Source organism: Acipenser ruthenus, chromosome 54, assembly GCF_902713425.1.
Source record: "Acipenser ruthenus chromosome 54, fAciRut3.2 maternal haplotype, whole genome shotgun sequence".
NCBI lineage: Eukaryota > Metazoa > Chordata > Actinopteri > Acipenseriformes > Acipenseridae > Acipenser > Acipenser ruthenus.
This window is the reverse complement of record NC_081242.1, coordinates 5,210,810-5,228,363: the sequence shown is the minus strand read 5'-3', so window position 1 is coordinate 5,228,363 and position 17,554 is coordinate 5,210,810. Positions and strand designations below refer to the sequence as shown.

General features: G+C 39.0%; 1 protein-coding gene across 1 annotated transcript in view; it reads left to right on the top strand.

The window, feature by feature from the left end:
• Nucleotides 1-10,611: 10,611 nt before the first annotated feature.
• Nucleotides 10,612-17,554, top strand: part of LOC131723234 (receptor-type tyrosine-protein phosphatase eta-like) — a 46,802-nt gene continuing 39,859 nt past the window's right edge. The window contains exon 1 of the mRNA XM_059016830.1: nucleotides 10,612-10,658. Within this exon, the coding sequence (XP_058872813.1) occupies nucleotides 10,634-10,658 (25 nt within the window). The 5' untranslated portion in view covers nucleotides 10,612-10,633. The remainder of the gene's footprint in view (nucleotides 10,659-17,554) is intronic.

The window sequence follows — 17,554 nt, the reverse complement described above, 5'->3', positions numbered from 1 at the left end:
GCACATCCTGCGAGGAGCGCCTTTACTGGATGCGCCACTCGGGAGCCCCACGTTTTGATTTATTTTTGTTTATTAAACTGCGCAGCAACGCTCCATATGTGACAGGGTAGCGTTGCGGGTCCAGATGGTATCGGCAGGCAAGGAGACTCAGACAAGGAAGCTGTAGTTAAGCGCTGCTGTGCAGTTTAATAAACAAAAATAAATAAAGTTGAACAAAGCAAATCTCGAACACAATAAACAGTTACAAAATGACCGGCACAAGGGCCAAAACAAAAGGTTTAAATAAAAACCCAAAACATAGACTGGGCATCAGACTTCACTATAGTTTTTCCAAAAATAAAACACAGCACAAACACTAACCCAAAGCTCCACCAAGCAAAGGATTTTTCACTTTTTTATAGCATGTGGCTGGAGCTAATTATTATCAATGATTCAATTAACTCCAGCCACACTCACATGTGTTTTGTCAGAGATAAAAAATTAACCCAATCCCTGCTACCCACCACCAAACCACCACAAAACAATATTATTATTTACAGGCAGGGCTCTGCCATGCCACAGTTACCTATTTCTGAAGTAAAAATGTTATGAAAAAGGAATGTTCAAAAATCCTTAACAGCACCTTATTTACATGCACTGTATGGCCTTTAGTCTTCGGTCATTTCCCAAAGTGAAGAAAATGTGTTTCTAAATTTTTTTGTTTCCGAGACACTTCCATTTGAATTTGAATGCTTACGAAACTAAACACCACAGTTAGCACAGATGCTGCACAGCCAGCACTTGCATGTCAAGAAAGGTGATCATGTTGCGCATGGTATACAAAATACATATGGGCAGTTTAAAATGATATCAAGTGGGGTGAAAATCAGTTGCATGGCTGACAATGTGATTGATATGAAGCAGAGCGTGATAATAACCAAAGTAATATTATCAGGAGCTTGCTTCCATGGACTCCCATTATATTCTGTCTGGGACATTTTAACATGGTGATAATATGCAGAGCGGGGACAACAACAGGACTGACATTAAGTGGCTTTCACTGTATTATTATTATTATTATTATTATTATTATTATTATTATTATTATTATATTAAGTGTGATGGTGATTTTTGTTTGACAATACAACACAAAAGCATACAATCAACAATATGTCACTTCTATTTAAAAGACATGACATAACAATAATAGGTTAACAATTTACATTAAGTGTCTCTGGTTACTGTGTATTTACTTAAATACATGTGTACTTACACAATTACAATGTTATTATGCATAGTTACAATGTACTTAATGTGTAAATACACAATGTAAAGTGTTACTTATAATTATATATGGTTATAATAATTATACATTTAAATAGCCTAAAACATCCAGACCAAAATATGACCCCCCAAAAAACCTTTAAAAGGGTAATCATATACAAAATTATATATTTTTTAATAGCAATAATACCCTCTGCAGCATTCATTTTCTGCAGATACCTGACCATGTATTTTGTGCCTTCAGCTCAGGACCCACGTCTGGCATGTAAAGACCACTGGATCAAAGATCCATTCTTAAGTTGTTTATTCAATTGTAGGCCAGACGTTGATCGCAGAACTCTTGTATATTGCCTGTCTAAGAATTGCGTTGACTTGCCAAACAATTCAGTAGATTCTGTATTAATCTGTGCTTGTCTCTGATAGATATGAAGCTAATAAGGAAAGACTGGGGGCTATATACCTGAAGGAGTTAACCCAAGCGCATCAATACTTGATGTTGAGATGAGATCTAAATGTTATAGGATGTTTTTTCTAACAACATTTATAAGTATATTATAAAATATATATATATATATATATATATATATACACACACACAACTATATTCTAGTATATTTTATTGTCTGTATATAATACTGTCACAGATAGGCTTGTGGTGATGTCAGACCAGGAAATAAACAGACAGACAAACCTCACAAAGTCGTATTTGCGTTCAGTGGGAGAAACGAGAGAATTTGACCAGATACCTGAAAAAGACCTGGATGTTGTCTTTCAAATTTCAGCATGTCAGTAATAAAATAAAAAAATGGGGATGACTTTGAACCAGTTTCTCTCCGAAGCATAGAAGTGTTAACCTGCACAAGCATAACTATGAATGCAACATTTTCTACAGCAGTGCATCACAGTTTACATAAGCAAAACAAAATCAGCCAAACAAAAACAGCTTAGAAAGAAGGTAAGAAACATAGAATTATTGCTCAAAACCAACTCAAGACATATTATTGTGTAAACTACGAAGGGGTGCTGCGCTGGAAAATGTTGCATTGATTACGTCTGCACAGGTAAAGATCAATGCTGCTAATTTTTATTTTATATTTTACTGACAAGTTGCCTGACCAGGCCTTTTTCAGGTATCTGGTAAAATTTCTCTCGTTTCTTCCACTGAACGCAAATACGACTTTGTGAGGTTTATGTCAGTAAGGGCCTAATTTACGAAGCATTTAACGTACGCAAAACATGATTACCGTGTGCAGTTCTGTCGCCGTCCTATTTACTATTCCCATTTCCGTGCGGGAAAACCAGGACTTAGCGGAAGCAAAATGAAATTAATTATGGTTTACGTATGCAAAGCAGCATGATAAACACAGATAATGAGCTGCCATACATTCATGAGCTATTCACGAAGTTCTGACAAGGATTTTGCGCATGCAAAAATGACCCAAAAATTCTGCCGACTGAATGCTGCCACAAAGCAGAGGGCTTAGGTGGCAGAAGCTGTGTACCGATTTGAAATGGCAGATATTTAAGGTCCTGTATAGCCATTACATATTAATGAGACACTGATTTATTTTTGGGCAAATTGTAAGTAGACTAAGATAAAAAATAAATTTAAAATAATGTTTTATTATCTGTGTGAAGCCTACAACTCATCAGCATAGCTTGTTTTGTATTACATGTAGGATAGACAAAAAGGCTGCTATGTATTCATTTAATTTTACTACTGTACTGTTTAAGCCTTTATATAAATCTCCATTTGTGACCCCTGGTTCTTGTTTCTTTTTTCGACCTGAAAAAAGAAACAAGGACCAGGGGTCACAAATGGAGATTATATAAAGGGGCATTTAGAACAGAAAATAGGAGGCACTTTTTTACACAGAGAATTGTGAGGGTCTGCCAGTAGCAGACTTTCTCTATTGCCGAATGTGTCCGATGTTGGCAAGCATGCAGACGCTACTTTCATGAGGCCATAACATGTGTCATTTTGAAAGCAGCTGTTCAATTAAAAAAGTTGACAATCTAGTAAAATATGATTCCACATTGCTCTCAAATCTTCATTAGAGTGCTCCCTGGTTGACTTTCCCAAAGATGAAGTAACAAACGAATCATACAGTCAATTAGGTAATTTTCCCTTCTGAGATTTATTTTCACATGTAGCCATTTCATTATTAATTTCTTAGCAGACGCCCTTATCCAGGGCGACTTACAATTGTTACAAGATATCACATTATTTTTTTACATACAATTACCCATTTATACAGTTGGGTTTTTACTGGAGCAATCTAGGTAAAGTACCTTGCTCAAGGGTACAGCAGCAGTGTCCCCACTGGGGATTGAGCCCACGACCCTCCGGTCAAGAGTCCAGAGCCCTAACCACTACTCCACACTGCTGCCCCATCTCATTTCCACTGCAGAAGTAGATGTAAATGAATAATTTGCAAATTCAGAGGAAGAGGATGATATGTGGAGGAAGAGGATGGTTGCTTTTGTGGCTTCATTACACCGTGTAACAAATTTTTTTTTTTTTGGTTCCTGGGTAGTAAGTGTTATTTCCTAATTGCTTATGCCTCAAAAGTATAGAAAATGGCTATTATTCCCCACAAACTTTGCTTTTGTGACCAGGACAGTGATATTTTGAAATGTACCTATTTTCCAGAACATTCCAGATAGATTCAGTGCTGAGTAAACTTGGAGTAACTTCTAGAACTTTCTAGAACTTTCCAGTAATATAAATAGTAGTATAAATACAGGGGCCTTAAGCCCACCAGTTCAGTTTAGTTCCAGCTGCCTAAGTGGATACATATCTGCATTTTTCTGAAATGGCATCAAGGTCATAGGAGACTTCAAAATGGTGGCATTCCTGATGGGTCTCCAAGGCGGTTTTACCAAGTTTCCCTGCTATCTTTGCCTTTGGGACAGCAGGGACACCAAGGCGCACTACCACAGGCGGGACTGGCCACAGCGGACCGAGTTCTCTGTGGGGAGGAACAACGTCAAGTGAGAGCCACTGGTGGACCCCCGGAAGGTGCTGATGCCACTACTGCACATCAAATTGGCCTTATGAAACAATTTGTCAGAGCTCTAGATAAGGAGTCGGCAGCCTTCAAGTACCTTCAAGACTTCTTCCCTAAGCTGTCTGAGGCAAAGGTCAAAGCCGGTGTCTTCGTCGGACCACAGATAAAGAAGATCCTGGAGTGCAATGAATTCCCCAAGAAGCTCACTAGTAAGGAGAAAGCGGCTTGGAACAGCTTTGTCGCAGTGGTTCGGGGCTTCCTGGGCAATCACAAGGCCGAAAACTATGTGGAGCTGGTTGAGACTCTGGTGAAGAACTACGGCACAATGGGCTGTAGGATGTCCCTCAAAGTCCATATCCTTGATGCTCATCTTGATAAATTCAAGGAGAACATGGGAGCGTACTCGGAGGAGCAAGGCGAGCGCTTCCACTAGGATATACTGGACTTTGAACGCCGCTACCAAGGACAGAATAACGAGAACATGATGGGAGACTACATTTGGGGGCTGATTCGTGAAAGTGATTTACAGTATAATCATAAATCTCGAAAAACTACTCAATTCTAATCTTTTGTAGTCATTTTTGTATTACTTTAGTATAAATACATGTTAATTTGGATTCATATGTTGTTTTTTTTCTGACTTTATGTGAACGAAAAGACACAAATTCGCCATTTTTCTCATTGGAAATAGGTAAATTTCAAAATATCACTGTCCTGGTCACAAAAGCAAAGTTTGTGGGGAATAATAGCCATTTTCTATACTTTTGAGGCCTAAGCAATTAGGAAATAACACTTACTACCCAGGAACAAAATTTGTGTTACATAGTGTTATCTGTCCGTTGTCTTTTAAAAATAAACACAAATTTGTTTTGGCATGTTGACCGCTGCACTACTACTAATTAGCCTGCAAGTTTGCACATTTTAAATAAAGTTGGAATATGGAAATGTCTGGGACTTAACAGATCCACGCCCACTGCCTCACAAGCTGTCAATCAAATGCAGCTTGCACATGATTCGTTGTGTAACAGGAACGATCCCACCCAAACATTGCTTCACAAGACTACTTTGCTTTGATTGGCTAGAGCCTGCACATTTTCTCTATAGCCTATTTGTCCTAAACTTGAGCTCTCGCCTTCGGGATGCACAGTTTAAAAATAAATAAATAAATAAATAAATAAATTATATATTTACTTAAACTTGGCATTCACATAGGTGCACATTTCGGTGGGCCTGTGTGCTAAGTGGGTGGGCTGTGGCTACCCCCTGGTTAACATAAAGCAGCCTAGGTTGGCTGGCACACTGAAGAAGGTGATGATGTAGGAAGGAGTCTAATATAAAATATATATATATATATATTAGTCACGTTCATATGTATGAATGCGGTTGCGCAAGCTTTATTATGTACAAAAAATAAAAACCAAATTAACAAAATAAATCTAACTCTACCAAGGAGCCCTAAACTTGCACACTTGATTAGACCGATTGGTCCACCGAACTTCTCTACATAAACAGGGACGAGCTAAGCTTGTTTACCCCACCAAAACAGTATTCCTTTTATTTGCTTTCACAGTACCTTTGTTGTTCCTTTCTTCTCTCCGTAACTCTCCATACACCTCTACAACCCCTTCACCAAACCTAACTAACCACCACTCTCCGTACACCTCTACAACCCCTTCACCAAACCCAAATAACCACCCATACACCTCTACAACCCCTTCACCAAACCCAACTAACCACCACTCTCCGTACACCTCTACAACCCCCTCACCAAACTCAACTAACCACCACTCTACATACACCTCTACAACCCCTTTACCAAACCCAACTAACCACCACTCTCCGTACACCTCTACAAACCCTTCACCAAACCCAACAAACCACCACTCTCTGTACACCTCTACAACCCCTTCACCAAACCCAAATAACCACCCATACACCTCTACAACCCCTTCACCAAACCCAACTAATCACCACTCTCCATACACCTCTACAACCCCTTCACCAAACCCAACTAACCACCACTCTCCATACACCTCTACAAACCCTTCACCAAACCCAACAAACCACCACTTTCCTTACACCTCTACAACCCCTTCACCAAACTCAACTAACCACCACTCTCCGTACACCTCTAGAACCCCTTCACCAAACCCAACTAACCACCACTCTCCGTACACCTCTAGAACCCCTTCACCAAACCCAACTAACCACCACTCTCCTTACATCTCTACAACCCCTTCACCAAACTCAACTAACCACCACTCTCCGTACACCTCTACAACCCCTTCACCAAACCCAAATAACCACCCATACACCTCTACAACCCCTTCACCAAACCCAACTAATCACCACTCTCCATACACCTCTACAAACCCTTCACCAAACCCAACTAACCACTGTTCTCCATACAACTCTACAACCCCTTCACCAAACCCAACTAACCACCACTCTCCTTACACCTCTACAAACCCTTCACCAAACCCAACTAACCACCACTCTCCGTACACCTCTACAACCCCTTCACCAAACTCAACTAACCACCACTCTCCGTACACCTCTACAACCCCTTCACCAAACCCAACTAACCACCACTCTCCTTACACCTCTACAACCCCTTCACCAAACTCAACTAACCACCACTCTCCGTACACCTCTACAACCCCTTCACCAAACCCAACTACCAGGTTTTTATTCCCTCTCCTGATCAGTCGCAGTTGATCCCATTTACCCACTTATTCAAAATACAATTAGTTTTACAAGTATCTAACAATTAACACAGACAAGTTTTTCAGCATTAAGTTGTGCTGTCTAATCAATAAGAATTTAAATATTTTTAAAAAGTACATCAGCGTTTTTGCTTGCGTCATACTTGACTAACTCAATAGACAACAACAACAACAACAACAACAACAACAACAACATACATTTTATCACTAAGTATTTGTATTTTTGAAGTTAAGGTTGAGTATATTATTTTTATTTTGTATACTATTCTACACTGTGCTGTTTTTAAATGTGGTTAGAAATAATTAGATTAAAATTAGTATTAAATAAGTCATTTTCAACAGGATTAACACATTTCTTTAAAGAAAGTAACATATTCAACCAAATTAAAGTTTAAAGGTTATTCAACCAAATAAAAACATTAGGACGCACTGAAAGGTGAGCAAATATAAAATAAAACTCGTAAGAAATGTAAAATGCGATGTGTTTTGTCATCTATAATAGCTTTACAAGAAACAGGAAACGTTCTTTCCGCAAAGAAATGTCAATTCTTATAGCTTATCCTGCCAGACTTTCCTCGCAATATATATAGGTACTGGACAAAAAAATGGAAGCACCCTGGTAAATGAGGGACACCAAGTATATTGAAAGCAAGGGCTTCCACACAGGTGTGGCACATGCGTTAATTAAGCAAATAACATCCCAGCATGTTTAGGGTCATGTATATAAATGCTGGACAGGCCTGGTTGTCTATAATTATGGCTAGCATGGCTGCAAGAGGAGACCTCAGTGACTTTGAAAGAGGGGTGATTGTTGGGGTGCGTTTGGCAGGAGCTTCAGTGCCCAAGACAGCTCAACTTGCTGATGTTTCACAAGCAACGGTATCTAAGGTAATGTCGGCATGGAACTCCTAGGGAAAGACATCATCAGCAAAGGGCAACAGAGGGCGGAAGCGCATATTCCAGGATTGTGATATCCGTGCATTAATTCGAAGTGCAAGGCAAAACAGGCAAGCAACTGCAGATCAATTGACTGCAAATTTTAACCGGGGCGCGAGCAGCCAGTTTCATCAAAAACGGTCCGCCGAGAACTCCACAGAGTGGGATACCATAGTGGCCCAATGCCCTATTAAGTGACTTTACATTGGTGTTTCCATTTTTTTGTTCACTACCTGTATATATAGGATCATTTACACCGGATTATGATTATAGAACACATTAAAAGGAGAGCAATACATTAAAACTGGTAAAACGAAAAATAAACACATAGCTATCTATTTATATGAAATAAAATGCTCTCACAAAAGGAGACAAAGAAATATATAGCATTTGAGTACAAAAACGAGTAACTTTAGTTACAGACTAAAATTACAGTCATAGCAGAGAGTTTCTACAGACACTGCTCACTTCCTGATTCCTCTCCGTCCACAACAAACAAGGCAGGCTGTCTCCGCCTCCTCTACACTCCAATTGACCAGAATCGCCGCTGTCTCAACTACCATTGGCCAGACAGCGTTTCTTCAGCCCGTTCTGAAGCCTTCAGTGTCAGTATTCTCTGCTTGCTAGCAATAGAATACGGTGCGGGGGGAGGGAAGATTTGAAGAAAAAAAAAAGTTTTTTTTATTAAATATCCTCACGCCAATAAAGTAGACCCATTTATAACTGGATTATATATATATATATATATATATATATATATATATATATATATATATATATATATATATATATAATATGGATGAAGGCTATATACACCACCATAGGATTTATATTTCAATCCCACTGCATAGTATACAGCATGCTTAGGGGTTTCTCGGTATTTAAACACTAAGCAAAGCAGATTTATTCATTCAAATCCATTCATAACCAAAACAGTATTTGCTCCAGTGCAAAGTTTGCATCACTGGAAATACAACAAATAATTAGCATTCTAATGCAAAATACAGATTAACTTGTTTTATATCACCTCGCTTAATATTGTAATGACCCGTGCCCTTGAAGATGAAGCAGAAGACAGAGACATTGCTGGGGACAATTGTAAACCAATTTATTGTTTACTGTTTGGCCAAGACCATGCCACAAAAACAATAAAATAAATTCTCTTTCTATCACTACCATACACTTTCCCTTTCTCTGGCCCTCTCTGTCTGTCTCTCCCTCAGGAACCCGCTCTAAGCCACTCCCAGGCTTCGGTCGCACACACTCCCTCGCAGGCCCTCTTCCTCTCTGTAATTAACCCAGCTCTGCGTATTCATCCGTTCACCACTTGAACCTGCGACTCGCTCTCACATTCCCGTGCAGGCGGTACTTATACCCCTTTCACTGCTCCCATCCACTCCACTCAGACTGACCAACCGGGTCTATCCCTGCTCCTTTCCCCATTCTAGGTGGCGTGGTTGCAGCCTTACAATACATGTAACATGTACACAGGATAACACAGGCCAGACAAACAAACGGGACAACATAAAAGTCCAGCAGACACAGAACGGTGATGCTGTCGCTGTGGGTGTTGATGGGGTCGGGCAGCCGCGTCTTCCAGCGGAGGTGTTGACAAGGTCGGACAGCCGTGTCTTCCAGCGGAGGTGTTGACGAGGTCGGACAGCCGCGTCTTCCAGTGGAGGTGTTGACAGCGTCGGGCAGTGTTACCAGGCCGCCCGAGGGAGGGCTGAATTCCCCCGGACCAAGTTGAGCCTGCAGGAGGACTGTTGGCATTGGCGGAGTTGAGGAGAGTTTGACCGGGGTGGCTCAACCAGGGAGGGAGGCCGGTTACCTTAGATAGGCCAGTGCCATGGCTGGGCCCCTTTGCAGCTGCAATGTCCCGGTCCAGAGGTCCAGCTGTCCCCCCTGTACAGCGAGGGAAGTCCAGTGTCCATTCATTGTCAGTGTGGGAGTTTGTGAGCAGAAACCGAGTAGACACGGAGAATGGCTTAAGACCACCGTCTGTATATTTCAATTCTGTTCATTTCATACACAGAATGATATTATGACCCACTCTGACGTTACAGCACGACAAGCTTGTTTGTTTTGAATTAATGAGTTTGTGATTGTATTTTATAGTGAATGTTCCATGCTAGTGTCACTTAGTGACTTGTAGAATTAAATAATATGTGGTTTTAAGTTTCTGATTATTTTTTTTTTTTAAAGATAAAAAACTAAAGCACGGAACACTGCACATACAGCAATCTACCCTTTAAAAAAACAAAACATAGGATTTGTTTTTCAACCCCAGTGCACGGAAGCAGTATACAACAAGCTTGGGGTTTCTCGGTATTTAAACACTAAGCAAAGCAAATCCATTCAAAACCAAAACAGCATTTGCTACAGTGCAAAGTTTGCACCACTTGAAATAAAACAAATACTTAGCATACTAATGCAAAATACAGATTAACTTGTTTTATATCACCTCGCTTAATATCATACCCCGTTTTATTATCACGAGTTTTGAAAAACGCCATGCATCATAAGTTCTTTGAGATTTGTGAAACACTGGCACTGGAGCTATGTACTATGTGCAAATAACAGGTGCAAGATTACAAGTTCTTCATTTAAATATGCAAATGTCACATCAATACCCTACATGTGGGGGACATACTGTACATACTGTCTCTAATAGACACAGTGCTGACAACAGGAGCCATGAAGGCGGCTGTGATTTTTTTGGGTGAGTGCACACATTGAGCTTTTTATCTATAATGTTACTTCATTTTATTAATGTAGTTTTAAGCTTTGTTGCTTGTGAATGGGTGTCCATAAAAGTCATGAACACGCAATACAATCTTAACCTTACAGCACTGTGTTTCCAGATACGACTCTTGTATGCAGAGCTTTATCATTGTAAACGTTTATAGTTTCATTTATCTTGTGCTTTGCGTTGCTGTCACAAAACCCACTGCTTGCTGCATACCGGTAGACAGTAAAGCTAGAGTGAATTTAATAATACCCAGACTGAAGGGGCTAAAAGCAGATATACAGCTAAACCCAGTGTGTCATAAACATACAGCAAGTCATTTATAAACTAATAGTCCAGATCTATGGGTAGAAGAGCCTTTAATTAGTTTACTCGTTGGTCCTGGAATAATATCTTAAAAACAATTCTTGAAAGGTATGTAAGTGTATATCTGTGACTACCTAACTAACTCCATGTTAATATGTTGAAGTGTTTGAATACGGGCATGTGTGTCTTATTTGATCATCTATTTATTCTTAAGATTTGTATAATATGATCCTTTTTAAAAAATGATAAAAAAATGTTTAATAATATTAGGAATAGTAATACAAACCAGCGGAGGATGTAGGCTAATCGCTCTACTTTCAATTACTACACAGTTATAGCATATAATATATGATGAGACGTAAAACAAATGAGGTCCTATTGTAAGTGGCTCTGCAGCAGCAGTTGTGATGCATGGTTTACCCCCTAGGCTCTGTGAATCGCTTTGGACAAAAGCATCTGCTAAATGAATAATAATAATAATAATAATAATAATAATAATAATAATAATATACTGAAAAACTTTGAGAAAGGGACATTTTACACCAATAGTAATAACACCAGTATTTGGTGTTTCTAGGGAAAGGGCTAGTAGCATGAACGAAACAAAGCCTTACAGATGAGCATATAGTGAGAGGCCAGCTGTTATTTATTGTTAAATAATTCAAATGTGTTTCGATACTGTTGCTAGTATATTCCACATGCATTTATAATACTGGGGTATATATTATTAACGATAAATATTTTACTGCAAAAAATGCAACTGATTTTCAAGGCTATATGTATATGTAACTGAGTCCCAATGAAATGATTTCAGAATTCTTGCCTGGTTTGTACTTCTGTTTGTTATGTAGGTCTCATGAATTGTCTTAATCCTAAATTGTTACTTCTTATCTCATGTGGTGTTCTAGTAGTAATTTCACTTACTGAAACTACATTGTATTTAAATATTGTTTTTGCCCTGTAACACCTGTAAGTCTACTTGGATAAAGGTGTCTGCCAAATAAACTAATATAATAAAAACAACTGTTATGATATGTCTTATCGCACACCCTGTTGTGGGTTATTGCTTGCATAACAAATATTAGTATACTTAGCATTTACAAAAGTCAAGAAATTTATCAAAAAAAAAAATAATAATAACAACAACAATAAAAAATTGTTATTAAAATAGTTATGGTTTAAGCTTGAAGCCACAAAGGTCAGGACATTTTTTCCAAAAAATGACAATTAAATTAACTTCAGATTTTCAGCCTGAAGTCACAAAAGTCAAGACATGCCATACCACCTGTAGTGAATTGGGTTCACATTTTTAAAAAAATGTAAATTAGTCTCTAGTCACCCATTCAGAGACGTCAAAAAGTAAGAAATGAGACATACCTTCCTTAAGTTCAGGACCATGTAGAACTCGGATTCCCTTGACAATAATAAACAATCACACATCATCTGTCAGAAATATAAAACAAGATTTTATTTAATAATAAAAAGGGTGCACAACGAAATCTAATATTACAGAAAGGAAAAGCGATTGGTTAGAAATCTTTGTGAATGGTGTGCAGTTCATTCATTTCATAGTCTGCTGTGTTGCTATTTAATGTATTATGCTACTATCATGTATTATGCACTTTCCACTGTATTTAATGTATTATGCTTTTTTTTTTACTGTATAGCTCTGTTGGGACTCCTGAGGAGTTATTCGTATCAAAAAAATAAGTAATCTGTTCAGACATAAATTTGACAAAATTTTTATCCGAAAGCAGCAACCTACTAAAACGCCAAGGAGTTCTGGGTATAACCTGATTTGGAAAATTCAGTTCTAATATAACAGGGGCATGATCAGATATAACTATGCTGTGATACGTACAAGAACTAACAGCCGACAGCAGTTTATTATCCAGAAAAAAATAATCAATTCGTGAGAATATATGGTGAACAGGAGAAAAAAAGAGTACTCTCTACCTGTAGGAAATAAAAATCGCCATGGATCAGAAACACTGTAGTCTGACAGAAAGGATCGAATGGTTAACGCAGTTTTAGAAAGTGAGGTAGAGTTCGAGGAAGAACGATCTAAAGCAGGATTCAAGCAACAAGTCCCCACCCAAAAGCAAGTGATGTATTTAAATCAGGAAGTGAGGCTAAAAAATTTGTAATAAAATCCCTGTCATCCCAGTTTGGGGCATAGACATTGGCCAAAATCATAGGAGTACCATAAAGTCTGCCTACAACAACAACATAACGACCATTCCTATCAGCAATAACTTCAGAGGCAACAAATGGTATGTTCTTATGTACTAAGACTGCAGCACCTCTGGCCTTAGCATGAAATGTTGAATGATAGAGCTGCCCCACCCAATCCCTGCGCACGCGGAAGTGATCTGACATTCGAAAATGGGTTTCCTGCAAGAATACAATGCCGGCATTTAAATGCTGGAGATGTGCTAGAACCTTATTTCGTTTCACTGGATGATTTAGCCCTTCTACATTCCAACTTACAAACTTGACATCAGTTCCTCTATTAGCAGACATCATAATAGCAAAAATACAAGATCAAACTATAGGCTGTAAAAAATAAGATCAGGGAAAAAAGATCCATTGTCACTTTTAAATAACATGCTATAGATAGTGCAGTTGTCTGAGACCCAATAAAAAAAAAGAGAACGAAGGCAAAATAACTTGGATTAAGCCACCCCCCCCCACCCTGGCAGCAACTCCCCACACGAGAAGCAAGCCCACCCAAACATTAAAGAATTCCAACCCACTCATCAGGAGAACTCCCATTCACACGTGTGTTGTACAAACCTAAACCCACAAGTACAAGTGAAAGACTGTAACCCATGAAATACATTAATATATATATATACACATACATACATATACACAATATACACATACACTATATATATATGCATATATACATACATACATATACATATATATACATACATACATACTTACACATACATACATATACACATACACATACATATCTTCTCTTTAAGAAACTAAAAAAGATTGAATAATTGGAGTAATTCTATTAAAAAAATAAAAATAAAAAAAAAAACACTATTTGACACTAGCAATACAGGTATCACGACCAGTATAAAGCAGCCTAACTCTGCCCACTCAAGGTTTTCAGGCTTAATTAAACTACCAAATTAGGTTTCAATAAAAAAATAATAATAAAAAAAAGTCTATACAAATATCTTGATACCCCCTGAAACCGTTAGAAAAAAGAAAAAAGAAAAAATATAAAAATGGCCTACACGCACATACATACATATGCACAGTATAAACAGGCATAGACAGAAACGAAAAAAAAAGCGCCATAAGAGGGTATTTAGCATCTAAAAACAAAAATGCTAAAATGACTCAAGATAGACAGACAATCAGTATATGAAGTTAACCAATAACAGTTTAACACATATTTCAAGTCTATACAAATACCTTGTTACCCCTTGTATACACAAAAAAAAGAAAGAAGCAAAAATATAAAAATAGCCTACACACACACACGCACACACACACACACACACACACACAGTATAAACTGGCACACTGACAGAAAAAAAGGTATTTAGCATAAAAGAACAAAAATGCTAAAATGACTCAAAATAAACAATCAATATGTGAAATTAACCAGTAACAGTTTAAAACACCCGCAATGGTTCTAATAACGATTTAGAAATAAGTACATTCTAAGAAGAAAAGTATACAAATTCACTTAAACAAAGATGTCTGTAGATCTATTCAACTATTTTCACTGACCAAATAAGTAATTGTACAGTGTATATAAAGACGCTTAAGTAACAAAGCTCAGTAAACTGTATGTTAGTCACTGAAACCAGGGCTTAAAACCCTATTGAACAGTTCAGCATAGTCTACAAAACGTCATAACATATCGCTACTTATCTGTGCTGACTTCCAGGCAAGGGAGAATGTCATTATCATAGAAAGCTTCAGCCTCCTGTACCGAAGTAAAAATCAGATTCTGACCCTTGAAGACAATCCAGAGCCTGGCTGGATAGAGTAAGCTGAACTTAATTCCCTTTTTAAACAGCCTTGTCTTTATGTCCCTAAAAGCTGCACGGTTTCGGGCGACATCTGAGCTAAGGTCCGGAAAAATAAAAATCTTTTGTTCCCGAAATGTGAGGGTACCCCGTTCCCTCTCCAGCCAGAGGACAAGCTCCTTGGTCTGATAGCGATGAAAGCGGACGATCACAGGTCTGGGCCTTAGGTGAGGGGCCGGCCTCGGCACCAGAGAGCGATGTGCCCGATCCAGCTCCGGAGCCGATCCCAGCGCCCCACTCCCAAATAACTCCACAAAGAAACCAGACATAAACTTAGTAGGGTGCGAACCCTCCAACCCCTCTGGCAGGCCGATGATTCGGAGATTCTGACGCCTACTGCGATTTTCTAGATCCGACAACTTTTCCTTAATCGCCTTGTTGTCAGCAGCAAGTAAAACACAAGAGGCCTCCAACTCACGAACTCGATCCCCGGTGTCATCAGCCGAATGTTCAAGGCTATCGATGCGGTGTCCATGGGAGGTAACTGTGGTCTGGATGGCATCGATAGAAGCTTTAAAAGACGCAAACGAGTTTTGAAACTCTGCCGTAAGATCAGCAGTAAGGGCTGCGCGGAGCTTTTCTAGCTCGGAAACTACGGCAGACATCGAAACCGGCGCAGGCTCGGCCGGGTCAGCACGCCCCTTGGTAGCGGAATCCAGAGGTAAAGGGTCTGGCGTCCCTCGTTTAGGTTTATTTAGCTTTGACATCATATGGCAGGTGTACAGATATGTTACAAAAAATCGACACAGTGAAAATATATATTAAAGAATGGGTTTGATAACTAAATGTATAATAGTTTGTGGGAGCGAGCCTCACACGTGTCTACTCCATCTAGCGTTCGACCGGAAGTCCCATCACTTCGTTTGTAATCCTCGGGTTTGACCCGAAATCAAAACAAAGTCCAGGTTCTTTCTTCACCAACACGTAACACAGAACACAAACACAGTGATTATTTAGTGCGTGAAACTTGTGCTCGTGTTGAAAAGACAGTACGTTGTGAAACAGGGAAGTGCTGGTGTCCGGGTTTGTTGCTGGCCTGTGGCTGCAGCTCCGGATAGTGTTAGTTGTCTTTAGAAACAAACGAACAAACACAATACTCGTGTTTCAATCCCAGGTTCTCCTTTCAGGTTGTTCTAACCATTTACAAAGGAGCAGATCACTTACACTACGACCCCTAGGTTAACGAGCGCATCCACTCCTCCAATCCTCTGATGCCACGCCGTTTCCCGTCCGAGTCATTGAGTTTGGGTACCGTAGCTCTGCCCCCTTCCTAAATGACAGACTTCCACCTACCCCAAGGAATAAATTGTCATGCCATTTAGTTAAGGGTACTCTGCTCCTTTTACTCAGCGCCCTCACAGGTCGGGAGGGAGATCTAACACCAAGAATCATTCGATCTGTCACAAGCATGTAGTATGCATTTCTCTGGATTTAAAGTATTATGGATTTTCTTGTTGTTACTGCATCTTGTAAAGCGCTTTGTGATGGTGGTCCACTATGAAAGGCGTTATATAAAATAAAGATTGATTGAAAGATTGATATCAAAATGCACGAGAATTACTCCAACACTCCAGTAACTAATTTAGCAAATTAGTTTTACCATGTTAATTTATGTAGTTTAGACGTGATCTACCAAACTAATAATGTTATCAACCTCAATTGAATATATATTCAAATTAACTCAGAAATGGGGCAATGATTAAATTCTCAGCATTTATGAGGAAACTCCTTTGAGTTGCACATTTTCAATAAAGAAATACATTTCTTGTATATTCCATAACAGGATTTTATATTCTATTCCTTGAACAATTTATCCACTAACTTGATAGCATTAGCTACAGTTAATTTCTTGAGTCATAAAATGTTTAATTTTTGATATGTTAAATACTTATCGATTTTCAACAAAGAAGTCAATCTTCTTTGGTGATGAACACTGCAGCTTCTTCTCTCTCTGGATCTGAAGTTACAATGAAAGACGGTACTTTGCTTGAAGTATGCATTGTATTGCGTCGGCTCGCAATAAACAAATAGCTATTTTCAAATGGAGATCAGCTTGTTGATTTCCAGTAGTCTTGCAGCATTATCTTTGACTTGTCGGGAGTTTTCCAACTGGAAACAGTAGCATTGACCAGACATAACTCAGTTCAGAGAATGCATTGCATTTGAAATGTCATGTAGTTTCTAGAAGTGATCTCGTTTACATGACCTTAGGCCCAGCTGCTGGCAAGGCTTCAGCTCGTTTCGTGCAGCAACATAGAAACAAAAGACCCGCTTTCAGATCAAGGCAGTGTCCTGTTTACTGGTTCACTCTCGTAGAGCAAAGAGCTAGGGCCCTCTTCAAAGCTGATTTCAGCCTTCTCAGAACACGATTTTAACCAGTCTTCAGACCATAGATTCTCCCATGACTCCAGAACACTTTCCCATCGCTTTCTCCAAGCTTCAGAAATGTTCTTCAGAGCAGTTCAGCTTCCATTCATTTGCAGACCTCAGAACCACTTC